Source organism: Gekko japonicus, unplaced genomic scaffold (assembly GCF_001447785.1).
Source record: "Gekko japonicus isolate JY-2015 unplaced genomic scaffold, Gekko_japonicus_V1.1 scaffold232, whole genome shotgun sequence".
Classification (NCBI taxonomy): domain Eukaryota; kingdom Metazoa; phylum Chordata; class Lepidosauria; order Squamata; family Gekkonidae; genus Gekko; species Gekko japonicus.
Genome location: NW_015162481.1, coordinates 258,075 through 272,127, shown reverse-complemented (window position 1 = coordinate 272,127; position 14,053 = coordinate 258,075). Strand labels below are relative to the sequence as shown.

At 44.1% G+C, this 14,053-nt stretch overlaps 1 protein-coding gene across 1 annotated transcript in view; it reads right to left on the bottom strand.

The window, feature by feature from the left end:
• RGS22 (regulator of G-protein signaling 22) overlaps nucleotides 1–14,053 on the bottom strand; it is a 95,364-nt gene that overhangs the window by 66,229 nt on the left and 15,082 nt on the right. Inside the window, exons 4-10 of the mRNA XM_015405852.1 lie at nucleotides 12,594–12,679; nucleotides 11,345–11,510; nucleotides 8,734–8,875; nucleotides 7,323–7,406; nucleotides 5,418–6,057; nucleotides 2,985–3,146; nucleotides 1,564–1,738 (exon numbers count right to left, since the gene is read on the bottom strand). Of these exons, the coding sequence (XP_015261338.1) occupies nucleotides 1,564–1,738; nucleotides 2,985–3,146; nucleotides 5,418–6,057; nucleotides 7,323–7,406; nucleotides 8,734–8,875; nucleotides 11,345–11,510; nucleotides 12,594–12,679 (1,455 nt within the window). The remainder of the gene's footprint in view (nucleotides 1–1,563; nucleotides 1,739–2,984; nucleotides 3,147–5,417; nucleotides 6,058–7,322; nucleotides 7,407–8,733; nucleotides 8,876–11,344; nucleotides 11,511–12,593; nucleotides 12,680–14,053) is intronic.

The window sequence follows — 14,053 nt, the reverse complement described above, 5'->3', positions numbered from 1 at the left end:
GAAGAAAGAAAGAAAGAAAGAAAGAAAGAAAGAAAGAAAGAAAGAAAGAAAGAAAGAAAGAAAGAAAGAAAGAAAGAAAAGACAGGCTGAGAGGGAGTGACTGACCCAAGGTCGCACAGCAAGTGTCTATGGCAGAGTGGGGCATTTGGATCTGGGTCTCTCGGATTGCAGTCCGACACTCTAACTAGTGCACCATGCTCTGGTGTACCCTCCAGCGCTCCTTTGCAGTGCACCTCCTGGAAACGGCTTACCCCGTTCCCCACAGGCAAGATGTCACTATCAAAAGGGGTGTCGTCAATAGAAATCAACAAGTACTTGTATTAAGGGACTGCACAACACTTTAGGAGTGCAGGCTGAAAAGCCAGACAGAGAGTTTGTAAACACCAAATGTGTCAGCACCAGTGTTCCCTCTAAGCTGAGTTAGTGCGAGCTAGCTCACAGTTTTCTAGCCTCCGGCTCACACGTTTTTGTCTTGGCTCAGGAAGGATGGCTCCAGAGCAAACTGATTTATGCAGGAACCAAAGCGCTCGCTCACAGCTTTAATGCCAGGAACTCACAAAGTCGAATTTTTGCTCGCAAGACTCCACAGCTTAGAGGGAGCATTGGTCAGCACACCATTTAAAAAAAATGAATTTTTTTTCCACTTACTCTTTCTGTTTGTTTAAGTTCATAAAATCTAACCGTAAAGGGGAAACAAAGCCCAATACCCGTAAATCAGTTCGGTCACATCAATATAAACAAAGATACTGAGCTAAGGTACTTCAGATGAACAAGATCTGATTTTAATTCATTAAGGAAGTGTATCTCAATTAAATCCAGAGGGTATTTGCCCTGTTGGGGGAACCTATGTGCACCCCCATCAGAAAATGCAAGTTTCCCCAGTGGGCAAGTAATTGCTATTTTAGGTCAACAAAAGAATGCAGGCGTGGGCTTAAAAGCACCACTCCCTTCTGCTACTACTGTCCCAAATCCATGTGACTGATCATTAAGTTGGAAAAACTGTTGGGAGCTGTTAGCCATGGCCGATGGATGGGATCGCCATTTCAGAAACATTTTGCAACCGAAGACCCCACTGTTGAGGGACGAAGGGCAAACAGGGGCATAATACGGTCTCCATGCTCTGCTTTGTGTGCTTCCCAGAAGAATTTGGCTGTCTATTGCTGGAAAGAGGATGCTGGCCTAAGACGGACTCCTGTGACAGCCATGAATGCATTGACAATGGCCGATAAAGAGGAAAAGAGGTCTCTGTACTTCACCATTGTGTGATCTGTTCCACACTGGCCTGCTGGACAAGCCTGTAGCTGACTACCGCTGTACATTTAAAATCTGTTGCTAAGCTGGCTTTTGCTATTCCGACCCTCAATATTTAGTTCAGCTCTCGGCTGGTTCCCTTCCCAGCTTTTAAATCTTATGCTCCCCATGTGCTCACTTGACCTGCCTTTCCGCTGTCAGGGTTTCTCAGGGCTCAGTTTACACAGCCCAGCCACTGCCTGTTACTCTGTAAATCACCACCTACGTTGATGACACAGCTATAAACCACAACAACAGTGGCATTAGCAATACCTGTTGATGGGACATTCTTGGCATGCACGATTTAGCTCGCAGGGGCAACAGAGAGACCATCTGTGGGAAAGGATCGACATCCAGCCGTGGTTTCTGCTGTCGAGAATGCCAGATCTTTAGCTTGGCACTGGCAGCTTCTATGGCAGCCGTATGAGTGACGCAAAATCTGGGACCCCTGGAGAGAGCAGGACATGCAAGGAAGAGAGGTCACAAACGGGTTTTGCAGTTTAGTAACATAAAAATACAGTCTTCTGTGCCTCTCTGACAGGGCTAGTCTTGGGGCATTTCTATACACTGCTCTAACTGGCAAAGATACCAAGGGAAATGAAGTGCAACAGGAAATAATTCACTACAGAGATTCTGCATGCTACAAGGGTTTAAAGCGAACACCAATGCTTTGGTGTTACAAGATGCCCCCCACTTTTTCTTGATGACACATCTGGGGGGGGACTAGACCTCCTTTTGGGTAAATATAGTATTCAATAAAGCAAATCAACAACATTGTTGTATTTTCATACTTTATTTTATTTGCTTTCATCTCTAACGTTACACACAAAGAAGACAGAAGGCAATAGTAAACATCAGCAGTTGGATCTGGAACACCTTCTATAACATCTTTAACACCTGCAAAATCTCAGGACACTTTTTCACAAGGTAATAAAAAGCAAGATCACCAGTATTGCCTAGTGGTTAGAGTTTCAGACTACTATATGGTAGACTTGGGTTCGAATCCCCACTCTACCATGGAGGTTTGCTGGGTGACCTTAGGGCAGTCATAGACTCTCAGTCTAACCAACCTCACAGGATTGTTGTGAGGAAAGAAGAAGAAGAGGAGGAGGAGGAGGAGGAGATTGGATTTATACCCTGCACTTCACTCAGAGTCTCACAGCGCCTTACAATCTCCTTTCCCTTCCCCTCCCCACAACAGACACCCTGTGAGGAAGGTGGGGCTGAGAGAGTTCTTTAGAGGACTGCTCTTGAGAGAACAGCTGACAGAATTTGTGACTGAGCTCAGGTCACACCAGCAGCTGCATGTGGAGGAGTGGGGAATCAAACCCGGTTCTCCCAGATTTGAGTCTGTGCTCTTAACCACTACACCAAACTGGAGGAGAGGAGAATGACATAAGCCACTTTGGGACCACATGGGGGGGGGGGAGGCAAGGTACAATTGAAGTAGGTAAGTAGGTGGGTAAATAGAAAAATGGTTAGATAGACAGAAAGACCCATACAAAATATCACACTTGGCAATGGTGCACTGGCATGAGTTGTGAAACTTCATCTTAAATATTTAGTTAGTGATTGAAAAATTCTTAAGAAAGTACCATAAATCTTTTTTTTCTCCCTCCTCCCCACTGCAGTTTCTATTACAATGGGGGGGGGGGACAGACTTAATCAAACAAATCCCTATTTCATCCACTTACCAGTAGAGAAGCAAGGGTTTCAGTACTTCAGACTGAATGCGTCTTAAGTTACACAGGTGCCAATGATCTCCATCCAGCAGGTTTAGTTTAAACAAAACCTCAGAGGTAAGATAATGGTCCCCATTGCTCACCAAGTAGATTTTTTTCATTCTATCAAGCTGTCTTGAATGAAGAAAAACATACACACAGAACATGCATGTACACGCATAGGTTAATCATTCAGAAGGATTCATCCTGACAAATACAAGAAATGTTCATTGGCAAACAACATTTTCAAATTAAATTCCTTACAGAAGAAGAAGGCAGAATAGTTCTGTTCTCAAAACAGAAGTCAAGCCTTTTGAACCGTAAACCACAGAACGCGGGTTATGACCAGAGGTGTACCCCTGAGAAAATAACCCCTCACTATGCATCCAGATGAGGTACATGATCACCAAAAAACTCTTTTGCTGTTCCTGGGGCGCTAAACTGCACACCAACAAAGAACAGCAGTGGAAGAAGGGAGAGCACTTTGGTGAAAACCTGCCCTAAAATAAAATCTAATTTTGACAAAGGTACAATTCTTCCCTTAGGATGGCACTGTAAGTAGACTTACCTTAATTACGAGGAGGGTTGTTAATGATTCTGTCTCACTAGACCCGCTTTTGAATTTCTTTGGGGTAAAAAAAGTCAGTCCCTTGGTTGTCCTTTCCTTACCCCCTAACATTGAATGCAGCTTACCCCAGGAACATGGAGACCACGTTGGATTAGAGGCACGGAAGGGGCGGGGCTAGACTCACTCTGCAAGAGGCAACAGCTCCCTGATAGCTGGATAGTGCAGAGGTATTGGTGAAGCAGGGAGGTGGGGCTGGAAAAATTACTGGAAATCTTCACACACACACACACACACATCCCACCCTTTTGCCCCATCTGCCAAACCTGCAAGACCTTTTAGCGAGTATTCATTATTTATTTATATTATTTATACGTTTGGCGTAGTGATTAAGAGTGGTGGACTCTAATCGGCAGAACTGGGTTCAATTCGCCACTCCTCCACTTGAACCCAGCTTGGGTCAGTCAGAGTTCTCTCAGCCCAAAAAATAAACCTAGCCTGTCACAGAAAGAGCTAGAGTTTCAGGCTGCCAGACAACCTTCAGATCTTCTGGCTATATAATAATTAATTAACTGTAATTCTCACTGAGACTCAAGAAAGATTACACAGTGCAAGTCAATGGAGTCAACAGGATGGGACGTCTAACAAGCAGTATAATAAGACTAGTGGTGGAAAGTAGCATTAAGTCACAGCCAATTTGTGGCAACCTGGTAGGGTTTTCAAGGCAAAAGATGTCCAGAGGTGGTTTGCCATTGCCTGCCTCTGTATAGAGACCCTGGACTACCTTGGTGGTCTCCCATCCCAATACTAACCAGGGCTGACCCTGCTTGGCTTCTGGGATCTGATGGGATTGGGCTAGTCTGGGCCATCCCAGCCATCATATAATAAGATTAGGATGTGGCAATTAAAACCAAGTGAAAAACCTGGAATAAAGGTGAAACAAAGCCAAAGTAATAACATGTCCTGCTGCACTACATAACAGGATAATGCATACAGCAACAGATAGTACGTACTATGCACAGTAGTATAGGCCACAGACTCCCTTTTTTAAAGCATTCATCCTGAATCCATTCCGATATAAGAAACCCTAATAGCTTTGTAAGAATGCACTCCTTAATAATTCAATTTTGCATAGTTTGTGCAATGCCAGCAGAGCAGGAGCCCTCCTGATCTTATCTATATCACCTCAAGAAGAAGAAGAAGAAGAAGAAGAAGAAGAAGAAGAAGAAGAAGAAGAAGAAGAAGAAGAAGAAGAAGAAGAAGAAGAAGAGGAGGAGGAGGAGGAGGAGGAGGAGGAGGAGGAGGAGGAGATTGGATTTATACCCCGCCCTTCACTTGGAGTCTCAGAGCAGCTTACAAATTCCTTTCCCTTCCCCTCCCCACAACAGACACCCTGTGAGGTGGGTGGGGCTGAGAGAACTCTGACACAAACTGCTCTTTTTCAAGAACAGCTGTGCCAAAGTTTGTGACTGACCCAAGGTCACATCAGCAGGTGCACGTGGAGGAGTGGGGAATCAAACCCAGTTCTCCCAGATTAGAGTCCGCACACTTAACCACTACACCAAACTGGCTAGTATTATAAGGATGTTCAGAAAGTAATGGTAAAAGTATTTGCCTCTGCTGTATATTAAACCTGCCTTTATTCATTGAAATAATCTGGTCAAAATATTATTTTACAAATCAGCCCTAGTTATTACTTTCTAAACACTGTAAACTGCCTTGAGCCTAAAGGTAAATCCTCGATACATGCTGCGTTGAAATTATAACACACAGCTGAACTGATCTTACAGCTTCATTTGTTAACAGACTTGCTTGTTTATAAGTAACAGAAGCAAAAATACCTTTTCTGCCTCCTGGGATCCTTGAGAGCTTTTAGTCTTTCGATGTCTATCCAGAGAAGCCAATACCTTTCTCCCGCACTTCCTTTGATGAAGTTCTTGAACCTTTCAAATTCGTTTCTGCTGCCAATGTCATAGGTCTTGTGGCTGAGGCACCAGGAAGCCCTGGCTTCCGAGTTCTCTTTTTCAGATTTTAAACCGATGCTCGTATCATTTTCCTTATCTTCTAAATTATCCCCGAGGAGCCCAGGTTTCTCCAGGGGTGGTTCCACGTAAGCCTCACTGTCTGCTATCTCCCGTATAAACACTCTGGTCATTCTCCGGAAATCTATATGCGATGGGCTGGCATCGGGCAGTTCCCCACTGAGTACCGCAACAGAGTTTCTCAATATATAATGAACGTAGGCTAATGAAAAGTCATCCACTGTCTGAAAAGCAACAAGCTCTTCACCACTTCGCAGGTCCGCACTGTCTCCCTCCTGAGGAGCAACGTTCCAGTCCTGCCCCAGGTACGCTCTTAGCAGAGTGCGTGAAGGAGTTTCCGGAAGTGACACTGAATTGCCTTCATCTATGGCGTTCCAGGTCTCTGCCTTCTCAAGTAGCGCCAGAGAAGAATAATGCGGCTTAAACTTGGAATACAGTTCTGCAAAAAAACCAAACAAGATCAGTGACCCAAAGCTCTGCTAGATACTGACTGGCATAAATGTGTTCTCTAGTTATACAAAATGTTTACAATTGAGCATTTGACTTCTACAGAGTCCTTATTAACAGCCAGCTGGTGCTTTCTCCAAGCTACTGGAACTTGGGCACCACCACACCTGCCCAGGTCAGGGCTGAAAAGAAACAGTTTTTGTAGTACATGTGTGGCAAAAGAGAGAGAAAAGAACAGAATCCATTTGCAGCTGGTTTGTAAAAAAAAAATTGCTAAGAGGTTTCTGGCAGTCTGAAACAGCTTAGCAATATAGTGCTGGACGTAATTCTCTTTAGCACACTAGTAACACCTGTCCCACTCCAGAGGTCGCGGGCCATGCGGGCTGGACCCTGGGGACCCCGACGAACCCCACAAGACCCCCACAGCATGACTTACCAGAAAGGGTGGAGCACAGCAACCCAGCGAGGGAGGCGGGAGTGGCGACCACTCCTGCGACGCGCCGTGCTGGCCGAGCCAGGATGTGAGACCGGGGTCTGTGGAGCAACCCCCGGGAGGAAGAGCGAGACGGCGGCAATTTGGCCGGTGGGCCGACAACGGGCGCAGAACAGCGAGTGCAGCCGCAGGCGGTGCCGCGGCCTAGGGGCCGCCAGAGCTACCACCGACGTTCCAACTTCCACCCCGGAGACACCCCACCGGCGTCCCTGTAGATGAAGGGGTGTGTGGCCCAAGCCGGAGGGCAGATGGGCGGTCCCGGGAGCAGGGCGGGGAGATAAAAGGCGGGGTGGAGAAGGGGCCGGGGAGGAGGAGTACGCTGTGAAACAGAGGGAGACACTGAGAGAGAGAAAGGCGCTAAGACGGGAAAGAGAATGAAAAGAAGTTCACAGCGTGCTGGCAGAGGGACGCTCTGGGTGCACTTAACCCTGTCCCCTGCCTGTCTGAGGCCCCTCACTCCCTCTCCCTTTTTGAAACTGACTGCGTCCAGGGCCGTCTGTCCTACCGGAGCCCGGCCGAGTCCCCGACAACACGGCCACAGGGGGCACTACACCGAAGACCAAAGGAGGTCACGACAACACCTCTCTGCATGCTTACCTCTTCCCCATAGTTTCCTCCGGTATATTTACAAAGAAAGAGGGAGGTGATACATGAATTGGCTGCCTCTGGAACTCCTAGCCACTTGAGAAGCAGAGTGTATGAAACCTTTTCACCCCCATACACCAAATATCAAAGCGAAGCTCTGTAGTATGAACATCACTTACCTAAATAACCGCCATAAACAGTATGAAGATGTCCACTAAGAATAGTAGAAGAACGTCCATGTAGTCCTGGAAGAGGCCTGAAATCTAGATTAAATCAAACTTAATGTTAAAGATTTGGGAAATAATGGCTTAAACCATAAGCATCCATCCAGTGCCCCCCCCCAACCTGAGCCAAAGTACACATATCGGCCATGTCAGATTGCTGAGACATATAATTTAATTGCAAAACTGAGTCACAAAAGCCCCGGGGGAGGGGGGTGGAATCTAGAGCAGGGCCATGGCATTGGGAGAAAATGGTGTTAATGCTTCTGCATGCTATTTCCATGATTAGAAATAGCTTTCCTAGGCTGCACTAAGCCATGATATTGCGGAGGAAGGAAATAAACACGAGCATCCATACCATCCCTATCTTTTTGTTCCATACCAGAACTAAAAATAGCCCAGAGGGCCATTCCAGTCATAGGAATAGCACAAGGCAAAGGGTTAACCTCCTTTCCCTAGTGCAGTGGTGGCGAACCTATGGCACGTGCCTCTCTGTGGGCACGCCTCTCTGTGGGCACGTGTGCCATCGTCCCAGCTAGGCCCAGACCATCATTAAAGTGTCAAATTCTCTGCCAAATAATTTTAAGTAAATGAAAGCATTTGGGATTGCTTTCCTTACTATGTTTGGATCATCTTAAGTTAATGTATGAGTTGTTTTTTCTAAAGTAAAACCTCAGTATTCGGGTTAAATTGACGTGTTGGCACTGGGCGATAAATAAGTGGGTTTTGGGTCGCAGTCTGGGCACTCGGCCTCTAAAAGGTTCGCCATCACTGCCCTAGTGCCATGGCCCCAATCCATATTGGGAGGGGCCCACAGCTACTTTTTAAAGTTAAATCACACATCTAGAGATCTGATCATGACCCCACAATGTCATACGTAGTTTGGTGCTCACTTTTTTAACTAGAGCACCACCCTTCACAGAACGTCATAAATATTAAAACAATCAGAGAGAATGGAAACAGCTCATGCTGGTTACCACCTGTCATCATGGCCAAGTATGAAATGAGAGGCATTATATGTTTCCATATCCAAAGGCTCAGAGTACATACCAAGAATCATATAACCTCTCTTAGAGAGAGTAATTTAACACTGATTTGCAGAAATTTCAGGTCTTACTTGATTTGCTCCATAAAGAGCACCCAACCACATGTCATTTCCCTTGCAATGCATTTTGGGTATTAAACTGAACCGGTGGCCCTTCTAACTGCCCATGCCAGGTACATCTGGTTCTCACCACAGACATACAAGGGTAGAGCCTATATGTAACCCCTGCTGTTCCCTGGGGTATGGGAGAGGGGAGGGAGAGACCGTTGGCAGCAGCATGACAGTATGTGTTGTTTGATACTAAAATTGTGTTGTTGAGATTACCTAGATATGAAAAAGACCTTGGAGGCCCCGGATGAAAATGAACGTGGGAAGATGTTACAGGCTGAGTAATGGAATCCGTAGTAATCGTGTGCTGACTTTGCTTGGCTAGTGTAAACCAGTCCTTCGTCTGGGTGATGGTAGCCTATTAAAAGAAACATCCAGTCATTTAAATTTCTTACAGTTTAAGCTTTTCTGTTCATGCTTTTATTGGGGTTCTGGATTTGAAGAGGAGAGGCCTTCCCTCTTCATTCCTTTGGAACTTTGTGGAAGATCCTAAGGGAGAACCTGTAGAACAGAGGGGCCACAATCTAGAATCCAGCAACACCGTACAGTAGGGGCATATATACATTTGTGAAGTCATGTCAATAAGCCACATTCCTGCTAAGCTATACAAAGAAAAAGTCATTAATGCCACCACTGCTACTTACATCAGACAGAATTAATCTGAATCTGTGCGCTTAGTATAAAAACAGTACGCTGCATTGACTTTCCACTATTTGTCCTGTTCTAATGGCTTCTTTGATTTTATATTGATCAGAGCCAGAGTCAGCACACCCTGAAGTGGGGCAGCTGCCAGGGCCCACTGTAGGCACCCCGCACCCACTCACTTGCTAGCACTCCACTACCACCACCACCACCACCACCCGTGCTCCCGGATGCTCCCATTGCTAGTGCCATTGGGGAGGGGACTACAGGCAGTGCATGCAGCTATGAGCACTGCCACTGGGAAGAATGGGCAGAGGAAGGACACACAGGCAAGTGGGAGGCATGTAGATGGGTAAGGAAAGAAGGAGGGTGTGAGAGGAGGCCCTGAAGTGAGCCGTGGAGGGGAGGGGACCCTGGGAACTCTATGCCCAGGGCCCCCCAAAACCTGGAATGGGCCCTGATATTGACAACGTATTATTATGCAGTCTCAAGCAGTACTCTGGAGAGGCAGCATAAAAGTCTCCTAAATAAGTAAGTAAATATTTCACATAGGCATTTCCTGGACCATAGAAGAACATGGCTACAGTGAAAATGTTACAGAACGTGCATGCTCTTCAACAACAAAGCAGCAGCCCCACATCTCATCCTTTTCCTCTCCCTACAGAAATGTCTAATAACAAAACGTATAATGTGGCATCATTGTAGTCCAGTGTTCTACTTCATTGGCTGCTTCTTCTGGGGACAGAGAAACTTACGACGTGATATTTTAACACAAATTTTATGTTACCAGATGTCACCAGGAAGTGAATGACACAGGACTGCTGTTTTCTGCAGCAGCCTTGCATCTTCCAATCTGTCCTTTCTCAGTCTCTGAGATATACTATTTAAATCACAATTAATTATTATTATTTAATTAATCAAACAACTGAAACTCCATTCACTTCAGCGCAGGATTTCACTGTAAGAACTTGCTGCATTTGGAGTTTGCATAAACTGGGCATGCAGATTGCTGCTCACACATTTTCCATTCTAGAGGCCTAACAATCTTGGGAGACCACCAAGGAAGTCCAGAGTTGCTGCACAGAAGCAGGCAATGGCAAACCACTTCTCGATGTCTCTTGCCTTGAAAACCCTACAGGGTCACCACAAGATGACTACGACTTGATGGCACTCTCCACCACCACACTGGAAACAGCACTAACCCCTCCACCTAACCTGCTTCCATAAATGTTCAGGAAAAAATAAGTATCCAATATGTAGGATGAAGCTGCACCTCCTGTTCAAATGATGCTCACTTCCAGAGCTTCTGTGAACAACCAATAAGGTCTCCAGTTTATCTGTTTCATCCCATTACCCAGTCACCATGTATAAAATATAACACATGAACTGGGAGATACTGGGTTGGATCCAGCCAGTTTTTTCACTCAATGCTGTCCAACGTCCCGTCCTCACTACAGCCCCTGTCCCACATGGGCTTTTGTCCACATTGGTCCCATGATCCTCAGCATAACCTATTTGAGTGGTCCAAAGGTGTCTTCCCTCCCTTTTCCACCAGTGGACAAGCTGGCTAGATCCAACCCAATGAGATGATCTGAAAGCTGGATGTACTTGACCCTGTAGTCCAAATCCTGCTTTCACACCAAGTCTGCATCATGAGGTCACGTAGATCCTACACTGAAATATCTTCTGATTCAGGTGTTATACTATATGCATGATCAGGGGGTGGAAGAAGAACAATGCAAACCTGTAACTTGATCCTCCTCTCACAGCATGTAAAAGTTCAACTGAATGAATATTATCTGAAAAGGCCCTTCAATATTCTTTGGATGATCCCATAATTCCATTCCAGGCAGATGTCATGAATATTCATATTCATCTTCTTACCTGCACAGTTACACAGTGTAAGCACCAATGATAAACATTTCCACGCACATGTCCATAATCCAGGTGGAGGATGACACCATTTTGGGTGAGCGCTTGCCTTCGTTTAACATCTGCTTGTCAAGAAAAAACTCTACAGATGAAGCTTTCCCCCATAACTGCCCTGACACTGGGAAAAGCTATTCCCAGAGTTTTGTCTATCCTGCAACTGTTTCAAAGCACAAGAATACGGCAGAAGAGAAGGAGGAGATCCCATTCCACATGAATATGCTTTCGCTCTCTCAAACATCTAAGCTTATTTTACCTCACCAAGAGAGACGTAGAATTGTTTCATAATTGAGTCTTCATCATCTTCTTCAGGGCCCTCAGATGGTGGTGGACTTTTTTGGAACCAAGGATAATATGTTTTATCAATAACAAAATTGGTACCAGTTTTGCTCCACTCCACTTGCGATATAAGTTTAGCTAACCTATAGTTGAATGACAAAAAAATAATAAAGTGACCTTAATTTTTTTAATTAAAAAATACACGTTAATGTTATTAACGTGGGGTGGAATGAAGAACAGAACGCAAATCTGCATTTCAGCCAATATAGTAATGATAACAACTTGATTTAAACCAAAGCCAATTCAAGCCTCATGTGCATCTCTTAAAACGGGTGCAGAAGTGACATTCCCAAATCTCTTAACTAAGGTCTGAGAAGGGAAAATCACGTTTCCTTAGATGAGGAACTCCCTTCCTTCCCTTGTGCAAGGTCCCCCCACACTTGTCCCACAGAGTTCACTCTTAACCAAGATTTGAAATCCAGGTTTGACTAGATTATCTGCATTGGACCCAGCTAGCTTTTCCACTCAATTTTGAGTAACCCCCTTCCTTATCGGGTTCCCCATCCCACATGTCTTTTGTCCAAGCAGATCCCATAATCCCCAGTGTAGCATTGTTTGGTAGTGAAAGAGGACCCTTCATTCCTTTTTTAGAAGCTAAAAAGCTGGCTGGATACAGCCAATTGATTAAATCTGCATACAAATAAAATAATGGTTTGGAAAGAAAATAATTATTTCTTGGTTTTTAGATGCATTGATGTGTCACAGCAGGCACCACATCCAAGAGGCATTCCTTAAAAGGGGGAAATGCCTCTTCTAAAATAGCATATGCCACCCAGAGATTTGAACAACTAATATTAAAGATTAATCGGAGGTGCCTTTTTAATGGATCAAAATATGGTAATCAATCAATCAACTAAACATTGTAACCATGCTTTTAAGAAAGACATATAGGCATAAAGATTAGCTTTTGTAAAATAATCTATCATGGGAATGCTGTGAGGGAAATTAATGAATTAAACACATACATACCAGTAAAGTTCGGTAATGACTAAACATGGAATATCAAGTACAGGCAATAAATTATTATTGCCTTAAAAATCACAGAGAGGCTATAAAAATAGCATCCGATTCACTGTGATTATTCACAAAAGTTTGTGTAAGCAAGGCAAAAGGAAGAAGTTTGAAATTAATTTATGTTTAGCATTCAACCTACATTCTGTAGTTACCTGTATTCAAAGTAACAATCACTTTCTAGAAATGCTGGAAATCTTTCCTTCTTAATCCAGTTAATGGCCTGCTCTCGATCCAGACACTATGAAAAGAAAATCTAAAATTAATCCTCCTTTACTTCTATTTATTCCAGAAGGTAGAAATAAGTATGAGCCAGAGGTTTTAAATTTGTGTTTCTAAGAACTACGGGGCTCCATGGAAGTTTTTCAAGGAACTGGTAATGGCAAAGAAGTCACTACTGCTTCCCGTTCCAATCTCCTATGTAGCAAAATGAAGCTTTGGGGCAGTATTCTAGGCCGCACTTCCAGTGCTATTTTCTCTTTTGTCATCTGTCTATACTGAACACTCTCATGAAGTTGCCTTATACTGAATCAGACTAGTACATCAAGATCAGTATCGTCTACTCAGACTGGCAGCAGCTCTCCTAGTTCTCAAGCAGAAGTCTTTCACATACCTCTACTGCCTGGTCCTTTTAATTGGAGATGCCAGGAATTGAACCAAGGACCTCCTGCATTAAAGGCAGATGCTCTACTATTGAGCCATAGCCCCTCTCTGTTTTAGAATTATTCATTCTGCTTTTTCAATGATAGTAGTAGTGTTTTATGCCTTTAAAAAATCCCATGTGCATTTCTTAGCGCTGTAAATTCCCACAGTTCTGCCCTATATCACTCCGAATACCTTTTAGAACAAAACGGTTCAAACATTTTATAATGCAACTGTAATGATTGCTTGTTTTTGGTGTGTGTGTGTTTCTTTAAAAGTTTGGTTGCATGGCGGTGGTAAGTAGACTAGAGTGGTTGAGAGAAGCAAGCGTGGTATGATTGGTGGTTGACAGAGAGGGGGAGGGGTCTTGGAAGTGAGAATGAGTGGATATGTCTGTATGTCAGTCAGAGGTGACAGTTACAAGTTTGACAGTTGAAGAGTTCAGTTAGTTCTGTGTGTGGGGAATGAGAGACACAAGCAGTTAGTTCTGTATGTGAGGGAAGTGAGAAACGGAAGGAAGGCTGAGAGAATAGAAAAAGTAAATGAAAGTAATTGAAGACAAAGTTTAGGAAAGGCTGTATGTCCTGGAGAGAAACAGTGAACTTACATGACCTTGAGTTAAAGTGTTAAAAAGTTACCTGAAAGATCCCTGTCAGTAAGGGAGCAGATTGGGTGTGATACACCAAGCAATTGTTCATTTATAAACATCAATAGTTACCTTGTTCTACCCTTTTATTTATGAATTATTTCAATAAATCCTCTTTTATTCAAATATACCAGCTCTGAAAGAAATACTTCCTTAGGACCACATAGTTCCTCATAAGCCTTGAACTCGGACTACCTAACTAGTAAGAGCAACAGTAAAGTATAAAGGTTTCGAAAGCCTTAAATTTCCTGGTGGCAGCCGTTTATACCCAGTAGACAAAAATAAAAAGAACACTTTTAAAGGGAAACCAGTTCTCCAGAATAAGGA